Raw genomic sequence first — 22661 nt, 5'->3', positions numbered from 1 at the left:
CTCCGGGCGAGCCACCGTCTCTCCCCTCGGCTCCCCGGTAGCCCCCGTTGGCTCTCTCTGCACCTCACGGGTCCCGTTGGGGACAGCTCCGGCTTCGCCACCGGCCCTTCCGCCAGCGTCGGCACAAGCGGGAAGCGGTGGGAGGTGCCGTCCCGGCGCCACAGCCCCTGTTGGGACTGGAATGGTTTTTGGAAACAGGGAAGAAATAAATCGGCTGCGTTTTCCAGAGGCTGCCTGGTGTCTGTGCGCCCCCGGGACCCCCCGCCCCACCAGTTCCCTTCTTCCCGGTGACACCGGCCGCCATCCCGGCGGCCTTACCCCAGCTCGGCGCTGCGCTTACAGCCACAGAACGGGGCTCTTCCCACCTTGCAGCTCGGTCCAGTGTAGGAACGGAGGCAGAACCGGGGGACGGCCGGGGGGAGGGGGTTCCCTGCCCACCCCTCGCCCCGCCGCCGTCGGTCGGCTGCGGGATTCGAACCGGCGGCTCAGCGGCCCGAGTCCTCCTCAACCATCGAGAGGGCGGAGAGAGCGGCCGGGCGCTTTTCCCGCCCAGCGCTCCCGGGAGCGAGGGCGGCGGCGGTTCCCATGGAGATGGAAAATGGCGCCCAGGAGTGAGTGAGGGGCCGCGGTGGGTAGCGGGGCCGGGACCGGGGTGGTGGTGGTGGTGGTGGGGGGAAACAACGGGGCGTAGGGAGGGATCGGGAACAAACCAAAGCCCAGCGAGGCCTGGAACCGGGCCCGGGGTTCGGCGGGGCTGGGGCCGGCCCGGGGTTCACCCTCCCCCCCGGGCCGCCTCGCACCCCCGCAGGCCGCCAGCGCTCCTCGGCACCGCTGCAGGTCCTGCTTTTCCTCAACGGCTGGTACAGCGCTACTTACTTCCTCCTGGAAGCCTTCATCTTCGTCTACAAGGGTGAGCCGCCCCCCCCTGAGGCCCCCCGAGGTAGGCCGTGGCGGGGGGGGGGGGGTGTTACAGGCCCTGAGGGCGGCGGTGGCTCTGCCCCGCAGTGCTGCTGCTGCCCTACCCCTTCACCAACCTGGTGCTGGACGTGGTGCTGCTCTGCCTCTACCTCGGCACTGAGGCCACGCGCATCTTCTTCGGTAAATCCTGGCGACAGGGGTGACATCTCCTGGGGGGTGGGGGGGGGTGACCCCAGAGCCGCCCCCGCCAGGAATGGCTGGGGCAGGGCTGGGACCGCGGTGGTGTCGTTTACCGGTCCCTGGGGGCGGACACACTGCGGACAACCCCCCTCCCCGGGCCTCCCGCAGGGTCCAAGGGCAACCTGTGCCAGCGGAAGGTGCCGCTCTCCATCAGCCTGGCCCTGACCGTCCCGGCGGCCGTCATGGCGGCCTATTACCTGCTGCTGCAGACCTACGCCCTGCGCCTCGAAGCCATCCTCAACGCCATCCTCCTCCTCTTCTACGCCGTGGAGCTGCTGCTGGGAGTCCTGGCGCTGGTCTCCTTCTCCAGGTACCGCTGGGGCCGGCCGCGCCGGGGTTACCGCCGGGCTGGTTCGGCACCGACACGTCGCCCTCTTCCCTCCTTCGCAGCGTGGATTCGTACTGAGGCCTCGTGCCACGCCGAACGACCCGGCCCAGCCACCCGAGGAGCCGAGCCGGACCCACACCGGGCAGCCCCAGGCTGAGGGGGGCTCTCCCCCCCTCTGCTTGCCCCCCCCCAGCACCTCCCATCCAGGACACGGCGCCCCCTCCCCCCCCCCCAGGGCTTGCGACGCAGTTCGAGGTACGGAGAATTATGATTATTTTTGGGGTTGTTTTTTCTACTGCCTTCTCGAAATAATTCACTATTTTCCAATAAATATTTATTTTTACCTGGTGCCTGGGCCTGTGGCTTCCCCTGGGCCCTTCCAGCACCACAGCGCTGCCCTGAGCCAGCTTGGGAGGGGGCAGAGGCACCAAAAACCCCCAAATGCTGCTCTTCCCTCCCACACCGTGGCCCCAAAACACTCCCACCACCCCCCTCGTGACCCTCAAAAGACGTAGGGAGGAACAGAAGAGCCCCGCAGCGCCGTGTAAAAGACTGACAACGTCATCAAGTTTATTACACAATTTCCAACCTATCAGAAAGACAAAACAAATCTAATGTCACTGCGAGCAGGAGGGGCAGCGCCTCGCTGGGTGGTTAATAGGGGTTTGCTCTGCACTTTTCCCCCCACTAGTTGGAAAGAAAAACTAAAAATTTTTTTTTTTTTGTGTCGTTAAGTAAAAAACCAGAACTCTCCCACCGAGCGCTCCCCCCCCCACCCCCTCCCCCCAGCACTCACCCCCCCCCTAAGCCAGCGCCTCATGGTACTTTACAAGATGGGTGGGGGATTTTTTTTTGTGGGTTTTTTTGTTTGTTTGTTGGGGTTTTTTTTTTGTGTGTTTTTAACCTCAAAAGAGCTCCGGAGCCGGGTTTCTCCTTTCCAGCAACAGTTCAGAGGGTGACGCCGCCCGGCCAGCAGGCCTGGGGTCCGGCACCCACCCCTGGAGGTCACCCTGGGGCTCCTCAGCGCACCCCGACCCTCCTGGGCTCGCCCTCTCCTGCTGGAGGGACCCACGCGGGGCCTCGCAGCCCCCCCCCTTGAGCACGGAGCCCCCCCACCCCCGTGTGTGTGTCCCCCCCCGACACCCCCATTCCCAGCCTGTGCGACGCAGCTGAGGTGGCACCGCCTGGTAGGAAAGGGGAGCAGGGGCGGGGGGGAGGGGGGGGGGGACACGCAGGGACACAGCTGGGGAAAGGGGGGAGCCCCCCAGCACCCAGGTGGGGACACCGGGGGGGGGGGGGGGCGGTGTGTCACAGCCTGCCCTGCCTCCTCTGCTTCCTCTAAAACAAGGAAGGTGCTGCGGGAGAGGCCGGAGCTGCTTGTTTGGGGTGGCAGAGAGGAAGGGGGAACCCCCAGGCCCACCTCTAGCCCACCCCCCCGCCCTGGGCAGAGCGGAGAGGGCGAGCGGGTCCCCTCCCATCACGGAGGGGTAGAGCCCCCGGGGCGGTGGGGACAGGAGTGTCCCCAGCCGAGGCGAGAGGATGGGATGCGGCACAAGAGCCCCCTGCCCCCGCGCTGCGAGGGGGCCATCCCCTCCGGCCACCCCCCGCCCCGGGTGAGGAAAAGGGCTCACAAACATCCCTCCGTGGAGAAAAAAAAAAAAAAAAAAAAAAACCTAAAAGCACCATTTCTCTTTGGGTCCGAGTGTCCACGGAGTGGAGCAGGGTGGCCCCGGGGGGGGGGGGGGGAGCGGCGGGGGGGCGCAGGGGTTCCCCGGGAAGCCGCAGGAGCGGGGAGTGCGGGCAAAAGCTCAGGCCCCAAGGCCACGAGGTGTCGGGGGGGGGGGGGGGCAGGGAAGGCCCACCGGGGGTGCCCTGGAGAGAGCTGGGGGGGTGGCGGGTGGGGAAGGGGGTGAGGGGTGGGGCGGGGGGGGGGGTGGGGAGGAGCTGGAGCGGCCTCGGTCACGTCGTCCTGGTCGAGGTGAGGAGATAAGAGTCCATTAAAAACCACTTACTGCCAAACTCCTGCGGGGAGAGACGAGAGGGGCGGTTAGAGCAGCGCCCAGCACCCTTCCCACCCCCCTCTCAGCCCTCGAGGGGGACCCCCACACCGGCAGCACCCCCCCCCCCGCCCCCCCCCCCCCACCCTCACCTGTCTCAGTGGTGCCGGTCCCTCTCTCTGTCCCTGTCCCGGTGTCGTTCGTGCTCCCGGTTCCGCTCCTGGAAATAGTCCTCGTGCCGATCCTCGCTGTGAAGCAGGTCCCGGTGTCGCCGGCTGCTTTCGCGGGACCGGCTGGGAGAGCGCTCCCGGGATCGGTGTCTTTTCCTGGGGGAAAACCACAAACCAAACCCACCATTTTTCGGTCACCTCCCGCCGAGGATTTGGCTGGGGTAGGGGGACGGAGACGGGGAGCAAAGCCCCGAGAGGGGGGGGTACGAGGAAGCCACGCCGGCGGCGCGGGTACCTGGAGGAGCTGCTGCTGGCGCCCGTGCTGTAGGACTTGGCCTCGATGCCGTGCAGGCAGTCTTTGAGGGACGAGAGGAGGACGCGGCAGCGCTCGTCGTTGGCGACGCGGGACTGCTTGATGACGGCGATGGCCGTCAGGAGGGTCTCGATGGCGTCGCTGTAATCCCCTGGGAGGCGGGGGTGAGGGGAGCGAGGATGAGGGCTACGGACCCGCCATGGGAGAGACAGAGAGGGGGGGGGACACGGGACATGTGGGACGTGGCAGTGGGGGACGCGCACGCGCTCGTGGTCGCCGTTACCTGCGCTGGCGCCGGATACCGCCTTGGAAATGGCGCTGCTGGAGATCGCCCGGTTCCTGTTCATGATCTCCTCAAACTCCACTTCGCTCACGGGAGGAGGGGGTGGGCCGAGCTCCCGGCTGTGCAGGAGGCAAACACGGGGCGGGGGGGGGTGTCAGCGTAACCCCCCTCGCCTCCAATTCGGTCCCTCTCCCCCCTTCTTTCCACCCCCCCATCTCACCTGCTGTGGTTGTAGGGGGCCATGGCCTTGCCGTAGGTGTCGGCGGAGGCCCCCAGCGCCGTGTTGGGGGGGGGGGAAGAAGGCAGGGTTGAGGTGCAGGGCCGGGGGGGACAGCCCCCGGGGGCGGCACCGCCAAATGCGGGGGGAGTCGAGGCGGGGGGGGCATGAGATGCTGGTAGTGGATGCCGGGCGGGAGGCGGGGGGAACGCCGAAACCGGGAGGGGAGAGGGGGGCGGCTGGGGGCGGCATGGGCGGCGGGGGGAGCCCCATGAGGGGCAGGGCGGCGGGGGGGCGGTTGAAAAACGGCAGGACCGACGGGGGTTTCTCCAGGCGGGCGGGCGGCAAGGCGTTCTCCGTCGGCGTGGCGCGGCCGTCCACCGAATCCACGGAGTCTCGGGAGTGGGCCCTCGGCGGCACACCTGCGAGCGGCACGGGGAAAAAAAAAAAAAGAGCCATGAGCCACGGCCGGAGGGTCTGCGGGTCTCGGAGACCTCCTCCTCTTCCTCCTCCTCTTCCTCCTCCTCCTCCTCCTCCTCCTCTTCCTCCCCACCCACGGCAACAAGCGCGAGGACCGGCCTGGGGAGAGCTCCAGGTGCCCAGAGAAAGATCCAGCCAGCCAAACATAGCCTCCACTTCCACGGGCCTCGAAGAGGGGGGGAGCAGCTCTCCTGCCAGACCCCCCCCGCGGCAGGGTGGGGGGAGACACCCGCTCTCGGCCCACGGGGTGTGGGGGAGGCGGCTCCGCGGAAGCCGCCGAGCGAAGCGGGTGACAGAAGGGACAGAAGCCACAAGAAACGACGAGAGATCCCCAGCAGAGAAGTGGCGGGGGGGGGGTGTGTGTCCTCCCCGCCCCCCCCCACCCCCCCTCCAAGACGTGAAACGACCCGGAGAGCCGGCGATCCTGCACAGGGATTCAGAGAAGCCCGAGCGCGGAGGAACACGAGGGGACAGAGCCCAAGCGCCGACGGAGCTGCCGGACGAAGGAGAACTCGGCGCCCGTCGAGAGAGAGCGACGGGAACGCTGCCTGCGTCCAAAGAGGCTTCGAGGATGAGACATCGAGAGGACGACGGAGGGCACAGCCCCTGCCCGAGCCCCTCGGGGGAGCCCCACGGCTCCCCACGGGGCCGGCAGCCAAGCCGAGCACCGTTTGGGACGCCGGTGCCAAGGATTCGGGCGAGCTCAGCGGTGCCGCCGGCGAGGCCCCTGGCGGGGGACGCACAGGCCGAAACGCGAGGTGGCGCGGGGCGGTGAGGGGGGGGGGGGGGAGAGAAGGGGAACGACGCCCCGTTCCACCGAAACGCGAGGGCAGGTCGGGACGCGGCGGAGCGGAGGGAGGCTGCGAAGGTCGCGGGCGACCCCGCTGGGAAAGAAGGGCTCTCTCCTCGCCTGCAAAAACGCCCCGCGGGATCTACAATGACCACAGCTGGCCAAGACCACCTCCTCCTCCGGCCGAGAGAAGACCCTGCGGCTCCGCAGAGCTCCCCGGCGAGGGGCTGGGGGGCGTCGCATCGCTGCGGAGTGAGGCGAGGACCACCTATGGCCATTGTAGAAAGCCCACGGCCAGGCCCCAGCTGGAAGACTGCGTCCAGTGTTGGGCACCTTACCTCCGCAGGGATGGACAAATTCTGGAGGAGATCCAGAGAAGAGCTACTAATAGATATGGAGGGTCTTAGCTATGTTGATAGGCTGAAGAGCTTAAGCCCATTCAGTTTGGAGAGGAGGAGGAGGAGGCTACGAGGGATCTTCGCAGTGTGCGAGCACCTAAAAGGGGATCATAAAGACTCGGGTCAGGATCTAATCAGACTCAGCAGCCACAGGAAACAACCCCCAGAGACTCCTGGCAGCGTTTCCCCCCCTCCCCAGCCCTGAGGTGTCGGTGGGTTCGGCCGGACAAGTTCTGCTGGGCGGGTGGGGGTGGGGGGGAGGCGGCACCCCCGCCCCCTCTCCCCCCCCAGCCCCGAGCCGCCGCGACGCCTTCGCCTCACTCACGTTTGCGAGCCTGCGCCTCGAACTGCGACAGGTTCTGCCGGGTGGCCAGCCTCACCTCCACCTTGTCCCCGTTCAGGATTTTGCCCGGCAGGAGCTCCAGGAGTTTGTGAACCGAGTTCTCAGAGGCCACCACCACCTCTGCGTACCTGCGGGGGGGGGGGAAAAAAAGAGCTCCGTGGTCAGGCAGCGAGGACCCCCCCCCGCCAGATCCCACGGGGGTCCATCCATCCTCGCTGGCAGAAGCCACCCAGCACCGCTGCTTTCCCTGGCAGCGTCCCCTCCTCCCTTTCCCAGGCTGTTTGGCCTGGGATCCCAGCTCCAAGCGGGCTGGGCATCGCCTGTGCCAGCCAGGGGACAAAAAAAAAACCCACCGGCTGCCCCCTCACTCCCCCCCCCGCCCCAAACCCAGAGGATGCATCCACGAGGGGCTGGCTCTCCCCTTCCCCTCGCCTCTCACCCTTTGGACTGGCCATTGGCTCGGTTCTCTGCGAATTTCAGCTCCACTACGTCGTAGACACCAACCGAGCGGATGGTCTGGATCAGCTGCTGGTCAGTCGTCCACTGAGAGGAAGAGGGGAGAGGCCGAAGTCAGCTCACTGGTGGCTACCTGGTGGGTACCACCCAGGCTCAGTGCTCAGAGGGGGGGGAGGTGCTGGGGCAGGACTACAGCCAAAAAAAATCCCTACAGGGAGTTTAAAAATCGATGGGGAGCGTGAAACAGGCCCTGGGCACGGCTACCAGAGGTCACTGTTCTCTGGACGAGACAGAGACTTCCCAGGAGGGTCCCCGTGTCCGTCAGCAGGGGAAGGGGACCTGCCTGCGCAGCCCCCCCCCTGCCCCCCCAGGAAGGCAGAGCCAGGCTGGTTGCTGGTCACTCAGCCCAAACTGGATGTGAAGCCCCTCAGGGTCACAAATCCCTTTTCCCTGAGGATCACAAGGGCAAGCCCAGCTCACACCCCAGCTTGGGACACCGGGGCAGCGTGGCCTGAGGAGGAAAAGCCCCCCCCCCCCCCCCCCAAAAAAGCCCCACTGTGGGGCCAGTGGTTCAGGCTGGCTCGCTTAGCAAAACTTGAGGCCTCAGGCTAAGCCTGAACCACTGCCCACTGTCCCCACAGCCCCCCGGGGGTTTCTCTGGAGGACCCCCATCGGCGTGCGCAGCCCAGGAGACCCAAACTGCCCACACAAGCGGTTTGGAGACACACCACCCCCCCCCCACTCCACCAGCGACCCCCCTCACCCAGGAGAAGCTGCCCACGTAGACGGCGGCTCTCTTGTTGCGCAGCCCGCTGTACGTGTACAGGATGGCGGGAGGTTTGCTGTTGGGTTTGGGGGACGGCTCCTGGCGGATCTCCGGGGGTGCCTCCGAGCTGCTGGTGCGGCTTTCGGGGGGCTGCGAGCTGGCTGCTAACACGTCGTCGTACAGATCCATCTGATCAGCATTACTGAACTCCGAGTCCTGCGAGGGAAGACCCCCGGTCACGGGGGGGGGGTGGTGTGAAACCCCAGCTCGGAAAGGGACCCGGGGGCTCTGAAGAGCCTAAACGGGGCTCTGGAGGACCGCCCCACGCTGCTGGAGTCCTCCAACCCCCCCCAGCCACAGCCAACCCCACGGGAGCCGCTTGGGAAGTCATCTCGCGGTGCTGCTCTGCCCCGCCGGGCGCGGGGGCCGCGGGCGAAGAACGCTGGAGGTCAAAGGAGGCCTCCTCGGCGCTTCGCAAACCGGTTCACCGCCGGGCGCCGGCGTGCGGGAGCTCTTTCGAGCCCAAGTCCAAAGGTTTCGCACCCAAACCACCCGTCCCGGGTCTGTTTGGGTAGAAGGTGGGGTGAATCACCGCCGTGAACGAAGCCGGCGGCGCCCGTTCTCTCTCCTGAACCGGCTCCTCTTGCCCGGAGCCCCGTCCCCTCCCCGCGGTGGCGTGTCCTCTTCCCGCAACTTCAGTTGTGCCACGACAACTCCCCCCCCCTCCCCGCCCTGCCCCGGCCCAGCAGACCCCTCTCAGCACCAAACTGCTCCTCCCCTGCCAAAACCGTGCCCTAAACTTACGACCACCCCTCGCTCTCACGGCAGCGCCTGCTCTTCCTCCCGGGCGCCGTGGAAATCCCTCTCGCACGTCTCCAGTCCAGCTCTCCGAGCGTTAACGCAAGCCCCGGGATCAACATCTCCTTTCCCCAGCGCGGAGGATGACCCCGAAGATGAAGCAACGGGGCTCTGCTTTGCGATGCCGGAGCCTTTCGGACACGTTAAGGAGGCGGAGAAGGGCGGAACACGCCACGAAACAGAACCACGAGGCTTTACCCGCCTGGTAAAACCCTCAGCCTCCTCCACCGAGCTCCAGCGCAGCCGAGGACAGGCTCAGGAGGACGGCAGCTGCCCTGAAAGCGGCAACTCGCCGCTCTGGGAGGCTCCCAGGAAGCCGCTCGCCCCCCTCTTCCGCGAGGGCGCGAGGGCGAAGAGCTCAGCGGTGGAAAAACCACCCGCCCTCCACGGACGAGCCTCTCGCTCCTCAGCGGGGACAACGAGGGCAGCCTGGGGGCAGGGGGGTTCCACACCCACCCTCAAACCCTGCTGGAATACACCCCTGGGGTTTGGGGGTGGTTTTTTTGGGGGGTGGGCCAGCAGAGCCCTCTTCAGGGTAGGAGCCTCACCCGCCGCCTGCACGCACCTCCCCTCCCCTCGCCTTTCCCAGCGCGAAGCAGCCGCCGAGGAAGCTTCTGAGCTGCGAACTCGAGCGTCCTAAATCTGCCTTCCCATTCCCACTCCGTGCCGGGCTATATTTAATTGGGAGCCTCCAGCCAGCGCCGTGTTTACTACGGCTCTCCAGGCTCATTCCTCGCCCGGATCCGGCGGGTGCTGAGCGCCGTTGCGGGCGACAAACGGCTACGGCCCAGGGGAGCGACGCGCGGGTGCTGAGCAGCACAAAAACCCGCCGGTTCTGCCCCCAAATTGTGCATTCCAGGACTTCAAAGGTCGTTTGGGCACCAGCCAGAGCTGGCGTGAGGTGGTTCAATCCCCCCCTGCCCCCCCTCAGAAAACAGAGACCTCTGCGAGCGCAGGGGAAGGATGCTCAGCGCACGAGGTCATGGAAATACCAAAAAAAAAATATATATATATAAAGAAATCAAAGCATTTTTCCCCCCCAAACCCTCTTACAGCGATGTCCCTTTCGAAGGCAAGCTGTAACTTTCACCGCGGGCTGTTTCCACCGCGGAGCTGATAAAAAGGTTACGAGAATTTCAACAGGGAGCCGTATTTTTGGACTCATTCTCAAAACAGCCCAAGTGTTTGTTTAATCCGTCTCCCACACGCCTACCCTCAACCCAGCACCTTTGGCCACGGCCCAAGGCTGGAAGATTTCTGCCTGAAAAGTGCTAGAAAGAATAAAACCAAGGAAGAGGGGGGCGGGGGCTAGAGGAGAAATCGCTCGGGAGCCCTCGCTTATGCTGCAGCTTGGGAGTTGGGATCCTCTGGGATCCCCAAAACCGCTCTCCCAGTGGGAAGAAAGGGCAGAAGCGCTCCCAGCCCGCTGGATTCCCGGGCCGACACGCCGTGGCGAGGGGCTTCTGCCACCCCGCTCCCACCTTCGCCGCCATTCCAACGGCAAACGCCCTCCGAAACCCCTGGCCGGGCAGCGGTGGCGATGCCGCGGGACCACGCCGGCGTTCCTGGGGTGCCACAGGCTCCCGGGGGCACCTTCCCGCCGCCGCCCGGCCCGAGGCGAGCCAAACGCTGGGGTCAGTGGCCTCGATAGTCACTTCCAGCTTCAAGAAGCCCCCGGGGCTTGGCCACGTCAAAGAGCTTTCGGGCACCATCCCCCAAACCCTCCGGCTACACCTTTCCACGCCGCTTCCCGCCAGGTTTGTGTCCCCCAGGCCGGACCAGACCCACCACAGACCCTCTCTGCTCCCCAGCAGACGTTCCCACGTCAACTCCAGCCACTGCTCTCCCCTCCCTTCCCGCTCCAGGCCTCCCGGGGACCGAGCCCTCGCAGGAAAGCCCACCTGCGGGCACCGGCAGCACCGGCTCCTCTCCGCCAGGCCCCCCTGGGAAGCGGCGGCAGAGCTCTCCCGGGAAGCCCTCCCACGTGTTCCTTGTCCATCGTTCATCCGAGACGGGAGAAACCCCCCAGCTCCCGCTCCCCTGCCCCCCAGCAGACCCCACTTTCACCGCTTCCCTCGGGCGTCGGGAGGCAGCGCCGTCACCGAAGCTTCCCCGATTCTTCTGGGCGCTCCTCGACAACCTCCACACATCTGCACCTTCCCCCCTCCCCCTCCCCTGCAGCCATCCAGCTCTCCCAACTCCAGCTCAACCGATTCCCAGGTTCTGCTCCAAGCACAAATCGCACCAACCAACCCAAACGGAGGCCGTTCCCAAGCCAGAGCCGCTCCGTTTGGTCCCGGCGCGGTCGTAGATCGTTTCACACGTGGGGAAATTGGGTTTATTCCCACAGTTTTTCGCATTTGCTTTGCCACTCACCTTCCCAGCGGGGTTACAGCCAGCTCCGAGCCGGCCCTTCCCTCCCAGCGGTGACCTCCCGCTTCTCCCCAGGCGGCGGGGAAAACACCTCGCGGTCCCCTCAGCTCCGAGGCGGTTTCTGCCATTACGCTCTCCCCCCCCCCACGGCGTATTCTCACCCCAAAACTTCCTCAGGACAAAGGGTTTATCACCCTCAGCTCCTCTCCCGCCCTCTGGGAGCTCATGGCTGTTCCTTCCTCCGTGGGTTTTGCTTCCAGTTCACTCACTGGCACACACCAGCTTTCCTCCACGGGTGCTTTTTAACCCGAGCCGCGTTCACACCTGCTCTCCTGGCTCCCCAAAACTCTCTAAAATCTCCTGCTTTAACAGCCACACCACCTCCTCCTCCTCCTCCTCCATCACTCCTGCGAGTCCCAGACACCCCGGGGCGGGTGAGGGGGCGCACGGGCACCTCTCCGCCCGCAGCGAGGCTCCACCACGGCCTCCCAGCCCCGGTGGTCCCACGGGTTCGGTGCTCGGGGGTCCCCTCGCTGTGCAGATCCCTGGCAGCACCTCCTCCGGTTTGGATTTCTCCTTTCTCCAACCAGCTCCCCGCTTCGATCCCTGGCAAACGCCCTGCTCCAAACCCGGCTCCCAAACGTTTTGTGACCAGCCAACGTGCCGAACCGCCGGTGAAACCCACGGAAAGACCCTTTATGCTCAGCTCCCCACGGCAGGATTTAGGAACAGACCCCCCCTCTGCTCCCCACAGCGACTCCCCAGTGCTCAACCACCCTTTCCCAGGCACACACCCGTCGCACCTTCAGCCTCTGCTCCACCAGCCGGCGGGTACGGCCGTGCTAATCACTCCGGCACCTCGTTAACGAGGCGGCCAGCGCTCGTTACAGCCCTCTTCCCTCTCCTCCCCCGCAGCAAGGGGGATCTGTACCCCCAGCCCCACGACCGGGGCCGCGTCGCTCACCTGGTTGAACTCCTCGTCGGCGTAGATGTCGATCAGATCCACCCCCTCGGACATATTTCCAGAGACGGGAGCAGGAGCCCGGGCTGGGACCGGGGCGAAGCGGGAAGACCAAAGGTGCACTGCAGCGGGGCAAAAAGAGGGGCAAAAAGGGTCAGCGAGGCAGCGGGGACCCCCTGGGCATGTCCCCACGTGTCCCCTCGGCCCCCCCTCCCCCTTCCTAGAGGGCTCCCCCCCCACTCTTCCCTGCAGCACCAACCACCTCCCCCCTAGAGGGGCCCAAGACCTCAGCCCAAACCCACCCGGGGGGCCACAGCAGCCCCTCACCCTCTGGCTGGGCCCTCTCCCCTCGCTGAGGGCCACCCCTGGGGGCAACATGGCCCCTAAGAAGAAGACCCCACCCCCCCCCGTCTCAGCAGGGGCAACCACAACCGCACCCCCCCCCCCCCCCCCCAAATCCCCCCCCTCGGGGACCACAGCCTCACCCCCCCCTTAACCCAAACCCTCTTAACCCAAACCCAGGGGCCCCGACCCCTCTTCCTCCTCCTCAGGCAGCCCCTCCCCAGCCCAAACTAGGCCGCCGCCGCCGCCCGGCCCAGACCACCCCACCCGCCCACCGGGGGCCAGACCGCCATATCGGCCCGGCCCGGCCCTGCCGAGCGGCGGGGCCTGAGAAGGAAGAGGCGGGAAGGGGGGGGGGGGGGGGGGGGGAAGGGGAACGGGGGGAGTTTTGGGGGGAGGGGAGGGGGCGGCGGGTCGCGGCCTCCCCCCGGCCCGGCCCGGCCCCGCCCGTTACCGCCAGCAGGCCCCGAGCGCGCGCGCCAACCGCGCTCACCGCCACCGCCAGCGCCGCCGCGCCACGCCCCGCCCCTTCCGCTTCGGGGCCACGCCCCTTCCGCCCCCGCCCCGCTTACTCTTCCTCCTCCTTCCTCCCCCCCCCCCCCCGCTTCCCAACACCGCCGAGCCATAGAGTCGGGCCGCCTCGTGTCACAGAGCGGCCCGGGCGGAGGCTAGAGGGGCCGCGCGGGGCTATGGCGGCGGCCAGGGTGGGGAGGGGAGGGGAGGGGAGGGGAGGGGAGGGGAGGGGAGGGGGCATTACTGGGGGCGGGGGGGCTGTGGGCAAGGGGGGGCTGTGGGGAGGAGCCAGGGGGAGGTGGGGGGTCGAGGGAGGCCCTGGGGGCAGTAGAGTCTTGGGGGGGGTTATGGGGGGGGGCAGGAGGGGCTGGGGGGATTAGTGGCGGGTTATGAGGGGCAGGAGGGGCTGGGGGGGGTTATGAGATGGGGGGCAGAAGGGGCTGGGGGGGTTATGGGCGGGTTATGAGGGGCACAAGGGGCTGGGGGGGTTATGGGGGTTATGAGGGGCAGGAGGGGCTGGGGGGGTTATGGGGGTTATGGAGGGCGCAGGAGGGGCTGGGGGGGGTTATGAGATGGGGGGCAGAAGGGGCTGGGGGGGTTATGGGCGGGTTATGAGGGCCAGAAGGGGCTGGGGGGGTTATGGGGGTTATGGGGCCAGGAGGGGCTGGGGGGGTTATGGGGTTACGGGGGGCAGGAGGGGCTGGGGGGTTATGGGATGGAGGGCAGGAGGGCCTAGGGGGGTTATGGGGGGCAGCAGGGTCTGGGTGGTTATGGGATGGGGGATCAAGGGGCAGGATGGTTTGGCGGGGTTATGGGATAGGGGGATTGGGGGGGCAGGAGGTTATGGGGGGGCAGGAGTATCTGGGGTGGTTACGGGATGGGGGATCGGGGGCGGGAGGGGCTGGGTGGGTTATGGGGTTTAGGGGGGGGCAGGAGGGGCTGGGGGGTTTATGGGGGGCAGGAGAGGCTGGGGAAGTTATGGGGGTTGTGGGGGGCAGGAGGGGCTGGAGGGGTTATGGGTTGGGGGATCAGGGGGCAGGAGTATCTGGGGGGTTACAGGGGGGCAGGAGTATCTGGGGGTTATGGGATAGGGGGTTAGGGGGCTGGGGGGTTTATAGGGGGGGATCGGGGGCAGGAGGTGTGGAATGGGGGTGGCTTGAGGGGAGGGTTACAGGATGGGGGCAGCAGGGTCTGGGGGTGGTGTGGGACTGGGGGGTTGTGGCCAGCGGGTTCGGGGGGGGCCGTGTGCGCGCTGGGGGTCTCCCCGTCCCCGCCAGGCTGGGGCAGCCAGGCCTGACGTCCCCCCGCACCCTCCTCGTCCCTTCCGCAGCTCCGCTCCCTGCCTGGGCGGCTTCTGGGCCGGCACGTTTTGGGGCAACCGAGCCCGCAGCGTGGCTACCGTGGGGACTCCCCGACCGACTCGGGGAAGGACTTGCTGGAGATCCCCTTGCCCCCCTGGCAGGAACGTCCCGACGAGCCGCTGGAGACCAAGAGAGCCCGGCTGCTGTATGAGAGCCGAAAGAGAGGGATGCTGGAGAACTGCATCCTGCTCAGGTGAGGGCTGGGGGCCCCGTGTCCTGCCCCCCACCCTCTCAGCCGCCCTCCCCCGCTGTCCGTCTGTCCTTCCCCAAGCTCTGGCAATTCCTCCCCTGCAGACAGGGGTGGTGGGGTGTGCTTTACAGGGGAGATAACGGGAGGAAGACCAGTGAGGTGAGCTTTGCTGTGCAGTTCAGCTCCCTAACGACACCACAGGGTTTTAATTACCGGGGAAGAGCCCCCCGAGAGCGTTGAGGGAAAGAGTTGGGTGGGGTAATCGCAGCCCAAACCTAAGGAGATGCCATGTTGCTTAGAGGACAGGCTGAGCTGGTGGATAAATCGCTCTGATGCAGCGATCGGTGCTGGTGCCGGGCAGGACGGGGCAGAGCCAGAGGCGTGGGGGAGCTCCGGAGGAAGCTCCTAGCGGATGGCTGAGCCGAAATCCTTTGGGAAGGACATCTGTGCTCGCTGGGGTGTATGGAGGAGGCACGTTTTGGGGGCTGGAGGTGGTGGGGAACAGCCTGGACCCAGCTCCTCCGTGTCTTCTGGCATCGTGCGGAGAGCTGGCTGCCGGCTGCCGGCTCTTCCTCCCGCCAACCCGCACTCCTCCTCCTCCTCCTCCTCCTCCATCCTCTCTCCAGCCTCTTTGCGAAGGAGAACCTGAACCGCATGAGCGAGCACCAGCTGAACCTCTACGACCGCCTCATCAACGAGCCCAGTAACGACTGGGATATTTATTACTGGGCCACAGGTAAGGGGCCAGCTGGGGCCTCGTGCCCTGCCCCGCTCTGACACCGGGGCACCATCGCTCCGGGCCGCGGGAGCCGAGCTCGGTGGCGTCCCCGCGGTGCTTGGGGCCACGACGGAGCCTTTCTCTTGCTGCCCCTTTTGGGGGGGGGGTTGGTTTTTTTTGGGGGGGTTGGATTGGGGTTTTTTTTTGACCTTTCGGGGTGGTTTTGACCGCAGAAGCCAAGCCCACGCCGGCCGAGTTCGAGAGCGACGTGATGGCCATGCTGAGGGAGTTCGCCAGGAACGAGAAGAGGGAGCAGAGGCTGCGGCAGCCCGACCTCGAGTACCTCTTCGAGCCCCAACGCTGACCAAGCGGCCCCCTTCTCCCTCCCCGTCCCCCCTGGAGCGGAGGGGCCCTGTGGAAACGCTGCTCCTCCTCTCCTGGTGGCTTCCCCCCCCTCCGGCAGCGGCTCCCTCGGGCTCTTGGCACGATGAATAAAGCCGTGGCTGCTCCTCCCGTGTCGTGGGCGCAGGGCTCTGCTCCTCCCCGGCAGTGGGAGGGGGCTCGGGGGGGAGGTGGTGGCACTCCGAGTGGCTCTGGCACGCCTTCCAGCTCCCCTCTGGCCCCGATTCTTCCCTGTCCCCTTCAAACCCCGTTTTTTGGGGACCTGAGGGAGGTGGCTCCTTCTGTAGGAGATCGGACTGGGGTGTCCTGCTCCCCGGTGCCCGTGGCGGGGTGTCCGGGGAGGCTCCAGGCGGCGGTGCCAGCCTGTTGTCCCCTGCGTGTCACTGCGCTGGTTGCCAGGTGACAGCCCGCAGCCACCCCTGGCTCCAGGCCCCTCTGCTCTCCCGGCCATGGCGTCTGTCCGTCCCTGGGTCTGTCCCCGCGCTGAGCTGTGGCCCCCCCTGCGCCACTCGCCTGCCACCGGGCTGGGCCCCGGCTGCCCCTCGGCCAAGGGACGCGCCGGGGGAAGCTCCGACCTCATGAACTTCTACGCCACGACCTACGCCGTGGCCTACGGTAGGGGGTCCCGAAAGCCTCCCCGAAAGTGGGCGAGGGGGCTCGTTCCCAGGGGTGAGCCCCCCCCCCCCCCTCACTCTCCCTGCTGTCACCCAGGCCAGGTACGTTTCCGTCCCCACCACGGCCACCACACCAGCACCGGCTACGTGACCAACAACCACTCGGCCGTCTCCTGCCTGCTCTGCCCGGACAGCGCGGCGGGGGGGTAGGTAATCCCTGCTGGGGGGGTGGAGGGGGGGACACACGGGGCAAGTTTTGGGGCCACTCGGTCACAGCCGCGCTGGCCTCCCGCTGCAGCCGCAGCCAGGGCGCTGCCACGTCCACCACGGCCGAGGACTTCCAGCCTTTCTGGCTCCCCGATGGCCGGAGCCTCCTGCCCCGGCACGTCCACCAGCCGGCGAGCGGGTACCTCCAGGAGTCCTCCCTTTCCTGCCTCCGCCCTGGGGGGGTGAGCCCCCAGCACCCGTGGCCTCTCCAGGGCCCCCCCAGAGCGTTGAGGGAGCACAGCGCTGAGAGCTGCCGCACCGATCCTGCCTGGCCAGGTATGGTTTTGGGGTGTCGGTGGTGCTGGGGCCAGCTCCGTCCCCAGGAGGGTTTTGGGGTGTTGGTGGTCCCAGGGCCAGCTCCGTCCCCAGGAGGGTTTTGGGGTGTTGGTGGTCCCAGGGCCAGCTCCATCCCCAGGAGGGTTTTGGGGTGTAGGTGCTCCCGGGGCCAGCTCCGTCCCCAGGAGGGTTTGGGGGTGTCAGTGGTCCCAGGGCCAGCTCCATCCCCAGGAGGGTTTAGGGGTGTAGGTGGTCCCGGGGCCAGCTTTATCTCTGGGAGGTTTTGGGGTATCAGTGGTTCCAGGGTCAGCTCCATCTCTGGGAGGGTTTGGGGGTGTCAGTGGTGCTGGGGCCAGCTCCAACCCCGGGAGGGTTTTGGGGTGTTGGTGGTCCCAGAGCCAGCTCCATCTCTGAGAGGGTTTGAGGGTGTTGGTGGTCCCGGGGCCAGGTCCATCTCTGGGAGGGTTTGGGGGTGTTTGTGGTGCTGGGGCCAGCTCCGTCCCCGGGAGGGCTTTGGGGGTGTCGGTGGTCCTGGGCCAAGCTCCAACTCTGGGGGATTTTGGGGTATCAAGGGTCCTGGGGCCAACTATGACCCCAGGAAGTTTTGGGGGTGTTGGAGGCCCGCTGCCCAGCATCACCGCCCCCAAAGGCAGGAGGACAGGCAGGGCCCCCCCAGTACCACGACACAGGGTAACGCCGTGGCTGACCGCGGGGCTGACCCCAGGCTGGGGTGGGGACAGGGACGGGGACAGCGGGGCTCCCTCCCTGCGCTGTCTGCTCCCCGCAGATGCCCTCCAGAAGACCATCGGCACCAAGGAGCAGTCGGGCTTCACCAGGGCCACCCCGAGGAGCGGCACCATCCTGCCAGCCCTGCCGGACCAGCCCGTGAGCCCCCCCACCCCACCAGGTCCCCTGTCCCCCCACCAGCCCCCTCTACCCCCTCTACACCCCAAGGGACACTTTTTTTCTGCCCCGCAGCTCGGCGTTAGCGTCACCACGACGGATTACCTGCCCCCTGTGCACAGCCACGTAAGCGGGACGAGGGGAGGGGGGGCGGCGAGCGGCGAGGCGAGACCCCCGCCAGGCACCGCTGGGGTGTGGGGTGGGGACACGTGTGTCTCTGCCACCCCATTTCCATCCCCCCACAGGGCGGTGAGGCGCTCCCGGTGCTGCCGGTGGGCTCCGAAAGAGGCAGCGGGTTCAGCCGGGACGTGCCAGGCTGCCTGGGCACGGTGGTGAGTGAGACCCCATCCTGCTGCCCGTCCCCTGTGTGCCCTCCTCATCCTCACACCCCTTGTCCCCCCTACACAGGGCTTGCCCACGGTGGGCCACCCCGTCCCGCTTGTCTCCCAAGGGCTACGGGCACCCCGAGAGACCCCGGCCAGCCTGCTGGGACAGCAGCGCGTTGGCAGGAAGGTGGGTGCAAGCCCGGCCCCATCCCCGCCCCCATCGGACCATGCCCCCCCCAACTCACCTCTGCCCCCCCAACTCACCTCTACCCCCCCAGGAGCCGTCGGGGTTCACCACTAACCACGGCCAGTACGTGCCCCCCCGCCCGTCCCCAGCAGCACCAGGTGAGTTTGGGGTGAGGTGGGGGGGGGAGGGAGCTCGTTGCCCCAAGAAGGGGGGAGGGGGGGGTGTCCAGCCTCACCACCCCATTTCTCCTGGATTTTTTCCAGCCTGGTGTTGGCGGGATCCAACCTGGATGGCGAGACCCGTGGGGGGCATCCAGCCCCAGCGCCCCAGTGGCTTCAGCACCAACAACTCCCCCACCAGCCTGGGGGGGGGACACGTCGTGGGCCACCTCCCAGCGTAGCCCCCCCCCCCCCCCCCCCCCCCCCCCCGGGAGTGCTGCTGCACCCTGGGGGTCCCAGCGCCAGCTTCTTTGGGGAACACCCCACCCCCCCCCCCCCCGTCCCGTCCCTGGGAGCGCATGGAGAAATAAAATCTTTCTGGGCACAGTGTCATTGTCACCCCTGCCACCCCCCCCACCCCCACGCCGGGACCCAGCGGAGGAAGGGCTGGGGCTGCCCATAGCCCTCATTTTGGGGGCTGCCTGCACCCCAAAGGCTGGCAGGAGGATTTGGGGGGGGGGGGGGGGCTAGGGGGGTGCCGCCTGGCTGGCAGCCGCTGGAGGGCTCTACGAGCCCGGCTTTCCTGAGCTGGCTTGGGGATGACACAGCTGATTTGCCAGCAGGGAAAAAAACCAGGCAGGGCTGGCTGGGGTGGGCAGCGGGGGGAGGAAGAGGAGGAGGAAGGAGACCCCCCCCCCCAGCCTGGCCAAGGTGGGCAGCCATGGCGTGGGGGTCACTGGGGGGGTCTCCATCCAAGCCCTCCCTGGCCATGGCGTGTGCAAAAGGGCACTGGGGGAGGGGAGGGGGGGGGCTACAGCGTGTCCCTGGGGGTCCCAGGGGCCGTGGGTGGTCACAGAGGGGACACCCCCCCCCCCCAGGGGGGTGCTGACCTCGGGGGGGCAGGGCAGGGCAGGGCATGGGCGTGGCGAGGGGGAGGGAGAGCAGGTAGGGGACAGGTAGGGGACAGGTAGGGGAGGGTGGAGCAGGGGCAGGGACCGAGTGGGACCGGGGGGGGGCGTGGCAGCGCGGAGAGGGGGCGTGGCAGCGCGGAGGGGGGGCGTGGCAGCGCGGAGGAGGGGGCGTGGCAGCGCGGAGAAGGGGCGTGGCAGCGCGGAGAAGGGGCGTGGCAGCGCGGAGAAGGGGCGTGGCAGCGCGGAGAGGGGGCGTGGCAGCGCGGAGGAGGGGGCGTGGCAGCGCGGAGGAGGGCGGGGCGCGTGTCAACCCGCCGCCCAGGTGTCCCTTGAGCGGCGCGCCCACCTTCAAGCCCCGCCCCTTCGCCGCGCTCCCATTGGCTGCGGCCGGGTTGCCATGGCGACGGCGTCGGCGTGGGTCCCCGGGCACCCCCCGCGGCCGGGATGGGGAGCGGCGGCTCGGCGGGGCGCGGAGCGCGGCCGGCGGCGGCCGAAGGCCCGGAGGGCGTCGAGCAACGGCTGGAGGTGCGGAGAGGACGGATCCCCGCCTCCCTGTGGGCACAACGGGGGCTCCGGAAACTCTACCTGAGCGGGACGGGGCTACGGGAGCTCCCGGTGGAGCTGGCGGCCCTACGGCACCTCCGTACCCTGGCCCTGGATGGGAACGAATTGCTGGAGGTCCCCGAGGTTTTGTGTCGCCTGCCCGGCCTGGCGCACCTCTACCTGGGCCGCAACGGGCTGCGGGGGCTGCCGCCGGCCTTCGGCAGCCTCCAGAGCCTGCGCTGCCTTTGGCTGGAGAGCAACTTCTTCGCCCGCTTCCCCCGCGCCCTCCTGCGCCTCCCCGAGCTCCGCAGCCTCCAGCTGGGCGACAACCGCCTGGCCCACCTGCCCCTCGCTTTGCCCCGCATGGCCGGCCTGCGGGGGCTTTGGCTCTACGGGAATCGGTTCGAGGAGTTTCCCCCGGCCTTGCTGCGGATGGGCCACCTCCGCGTCCTCGACCTCGAGCGCAACCGCATCGCCCGCTTCCCCGACCTGACCTGCCTCGCCGCCCTGCGCCTCCTCTCCTACGACCGCAACCCCGTCCGGCAGCCGCCCCGCGTCGGGGATGAGGTGCAGCTGGTGGGCGACGGGGCGCGGGAGTTCATGGAGGCACGGCAGGAGCGCCTGCAGAGCCTCCAGCACCCCGAGGAGGAGGAGGAGGAAGGCACCGAGGCCCCACCGGTGGCCCTCGGGGATGGCTCCCCGCTGCTGGAGGATGGGGAGGGCAGCTTGGCAGCCCTGCCGGGCTCCCCGGGGGAAACGTGAGCCGTCACGCTGCAGCCGGACACCCACCGGGATGCACCGCAGAGGGATGGGGAGCCTCCACCGGGCTCCCGAGGAGCGTCTCCCAGCTGGGGCTGGGGAAGAAGGAAGCTCAGAGCCTCCATGCGAAGCAAAACAAACGGTCCGAGGACCAGCATCGCCCCGTCGGGACAGCCAAGAGCTGCCTCCTGGGTCTGCAGGGCTCGTGGGTCACCCTCGGGATCTACGAGCCCACCTTAAAGCATCCCACGTAACCGCAGGGTGCCTTGGATGGGGGGGAAGCAGCCCTCTGCCATGACGGGTGACCCCACAGACCCCACTTGCCTGCTGGGCAGGCCCTGGCAGGCAGCAGAGCGCTGCTGAGAACCAGGCATCGCCACGGTGTTTGCCCACAAGCCCAGGGACCTTCCTACCACGCACTGCCGCTGCCCTGCCACCTCCTCGTCCGTCCTTTGCTCCTGGCTCCGTGGGGCAGGACAGGAAAAAGCAACGCCGTCTGCATCCATCCCACACCGACCCCGTCGCCCTGAAGAGCAGCGAGGTTTGAGAGGGCAAAGGCACGGAGTCCTCCTCACCCCCCTGTCCTGCCGCTGGATTTGGGCTGGGAAGGACAGAGAGAGGTCTCTGCTGGGCTCCTCCCGGCTGTCAGGATTGGGAAGGAGCCGATGGAAATTCCACCTGGGCGCAAGCACTGCCTGTCTCAAGCCTGGAAAGGGTTTTTTGCCTCTCTACGGGAAAGAGGAGCCCCAGCTCCGGCTCTGTCTGCCCCAAAACGGGCACCAAAGCCAGGGCTGCCCCCTTGTCCTTCCTCTTCCCCTCCCCAGGCGCCACTTGTACCCAACCCAAGCAATAAAAAGCACAAACCCAAGAAAACCCAGTGCGAGAGAAAGGTGATGGGGTCGGTTCTCCGGAGGGGGGCGGGGGGCTGCGGCAGGGAAGGGAGACGTTCAGGAGCTGCTCGAAGCGCAGGGACACGTCCTGGTGCAAGCACCACCGGCTCCTTTCAACATTTGACATTCCAGGGAGTCCTGTTTTCCTCTGCCGCCGCGCTCCTGCTCTCCACCGAGCCATTCCGGCGCGGCAGCGGAGCTCGGCCTCACCGGCACCGAACGCTCCCGCCGAGGGCTGGGGCTGGCTGGAGGTTTCAGACCACGTATCCGCTTCTAATTGCGAAGGGGTTGGGGTTTGGTGGCTGGGAGGCAGCCAGCGCTCCTGCCACATCCTCTCCTGCGCTCACGGCGTGGATGCTGAGGGCTTTTTTCAGCCATTTCCCCCCCCTCCCCCTCCTCCAACCCGCCTCACTCAGGGGGGAACCGCAGCTATTTTGGCTGCGGTGGAGCCTCCTCACCCGCGGGATGCGTGGGGTCTGTCAGTGCCGGTCCCTCCAGCAGCGGAGGCTGACGAAGCTCCTGCATTTCCACCGGGAACGAGGCCCCCGTTTCCATTCCCACTGGTGGATTTGGGGCTTGGCAGGAGCTCGGCTCACTCTCTCCACCCCCCCCCCCCCTCGGGTTGGGGTCTGCCCCCGGGGTGCAGACAGCTTTCGGTCCCTCTTGCCACCCGGGCAGCCTCGTAGCAGGCAAAGCATCCTGGCATGGGGCAGCCCCATGTGGGGCACCCTGGGGTGCTGGCTGTGGCAGCGGGTGGCTCCCGGCCCCCAGCCATCCCTCTGGGGGGCTGCTAATCCATCTCCCCATGGGGTGCTGGCGCTGGCGGGGACCCGCAGGCCTCCGAGCCCCGGCTACGAGATGTCCTTTTTCGCCTGGCACAACCCACCTGCTGCCCCCAGCTCCCTGCAGACCCCTGCCAGCCCGTCTGCGCTCCGCGGGGCAAGGGGTACAGGTGGCCCTGGATGCCACCAGCCTGTCCCCGCAGCAGGGACCTGCTCCAGAAGCTCTGACACCCGGGGAGGGCTCCCCTTGCCTCCCTGCAGGCCTTTTCCCACCGCCCCAGCCCTGGGTTTCCCGGTGAAGGAGCTGGGTCAGGGTCCAGGCACCGGTGGCAATCGTCACGGTGACACGAGGGCCAGGAGCTGCCGCGGGCAGCCGAACCCTCACAGGTCGCTGCTCCGCACAAGTGTTTCGGGGACGCTGGCACCGCCGAGCCCCGGCACCCGGCGAGGCGCGTGCATCATCCGTACGTCTGTCTCTCTATATATATCCCTGCCTACTCGCCCGTCCCCGCGTACGGCGGCGTGTGGCCGCGCCGCAGCTGGGATCACGCTGCTATTTCCATCTGCTCCCGCTGGCTGCAAGCACAAAGGAAAAGGGGCTCGGGGAGGGGGGGGGGGGGTGGGGAAT

General features: G+C 67.6%; 5 protein-coding genes across 5 annotated transcripts; 4 read left to right on the top strand and 1 right to left on the bottom strand.

The window, feature by feature from the left end:
- The first annotated feature begins 598 nt into the window (after positions 1-598).
- On the top strand, positions 599-2585 carry TMEM216 (transmembrane protein 216). Its single transcript, XM_086472382.1, has 6 exons — positions 599-611; positions 809-910; positions 1006-1098; positions 1267-1468; positions 1722-1741; positions 2428-2585. Exons 1-6 carry the CDS (start codon positions 599-601, stop codon positions 2583-2585), a joined length of 588 nt encoding a protein of 195 aa, XP_086328508.1.
- Positions 2586-3420: 835 nt separating this feature from the next.
- On the bottom strand, positions 3421-12714 carry CPSF7 (cleavage and polyadenylation specific factor 7). Its single transcript, XM_086472171.1, is given in 13 exon segments — positions 3421-3508; positions 3636-3809; positions 3949-4117; positions 4250-4368; positions 4470-4543; positions 4545-4577; positions 4579-4662; positions 4665-4888; positions 6460-6605; positions 6917-7020; positions 7697-7915; positions 11895-12013; positions 12688-12714. Coding segments are annotated over 11 exon segments (1395 nt in total). The 5' UTR covers positions 11949-12013; positions 12688-12714; the 3' UTR covers positions 3421-3508; positions 3636-3640.
- A 207-nt stretch (positions 12715-12921) lies between these two features.
- Positions 12922-15524, top strand: SDHAF2 (succinate dehydrogenase complex assembly factor 2). The gene is made up of 4 exons (XM_086472311.1): positions 12922-12937; positions 14077-14300; positions 14924-15033; positions 15249-15524. Exons 1-4 carry the CDS (start codon positions 12923-12925, stop codon positions 15377-15379), a joined length of 480 nt encoding a protein of 159 aa, XP_086328437.1. The 5' UTR covers position 12922; the 3' UTR covers positions 15380-15524.
- A 342-nt stretch (positions 15525-15866) lies between these two features.
- SAXO4 (stabilizer of axonemal microtubules 4) lies at positions 15867-18390 on the top strand. The gene is made up of 9 exons (XM_086472381.1): positions 15867-16032; positions 16129-16237; positions 16330-16574; positions 17362-17459; positions 17553-17603; positions 17723-17809; positions 17886-17990; positions 18082-18148; positions 18254-18390. The coding sequence occupies exons 1-9, from the start codon at positions 15867-15869 to the stop codon at positions 18388-18390; spliced, it is 1065 nt and encodes a 354-aa protein (XP_086328507.1).
- Positions 18391-19503: 1113 nt separating this feature from the next.
- LRRC10B (leucine rich repeat containing 10B) lies at positions 19504-20364 on the top strand. The gene has a single exon (XM_086472159.1). It carries the CDS (start codon positions 19504-19506, stop codon positions 20362-20364), a length of 861 nt encoding a protein of 286 aa, XP_086328285.1.
- Positions 20365-22661: the final 2297 nt, after the last annotated feature.

The sequence above is a fragment of the Leptosomus discolor genome, chromosome 12 (assembly GCF_034619465.1).
Source record: "Leptosomus discolor isolate bLepDis1 chromosome 12, bLepDis1.hap2, whole genome shotgun sequence".
In the NCBI taxonomy this organism is placed as follows: Eukaryota; Metazoa; Chordata; class Aves; order Leptosomiformes; family Leptosomidae; genus Leptosomus; species Leptosomus discolor.
Note: the sequence above shows the minus strand (reverse complement) of the source record. Positions and strands in the feature narration are given on the sequence as shown.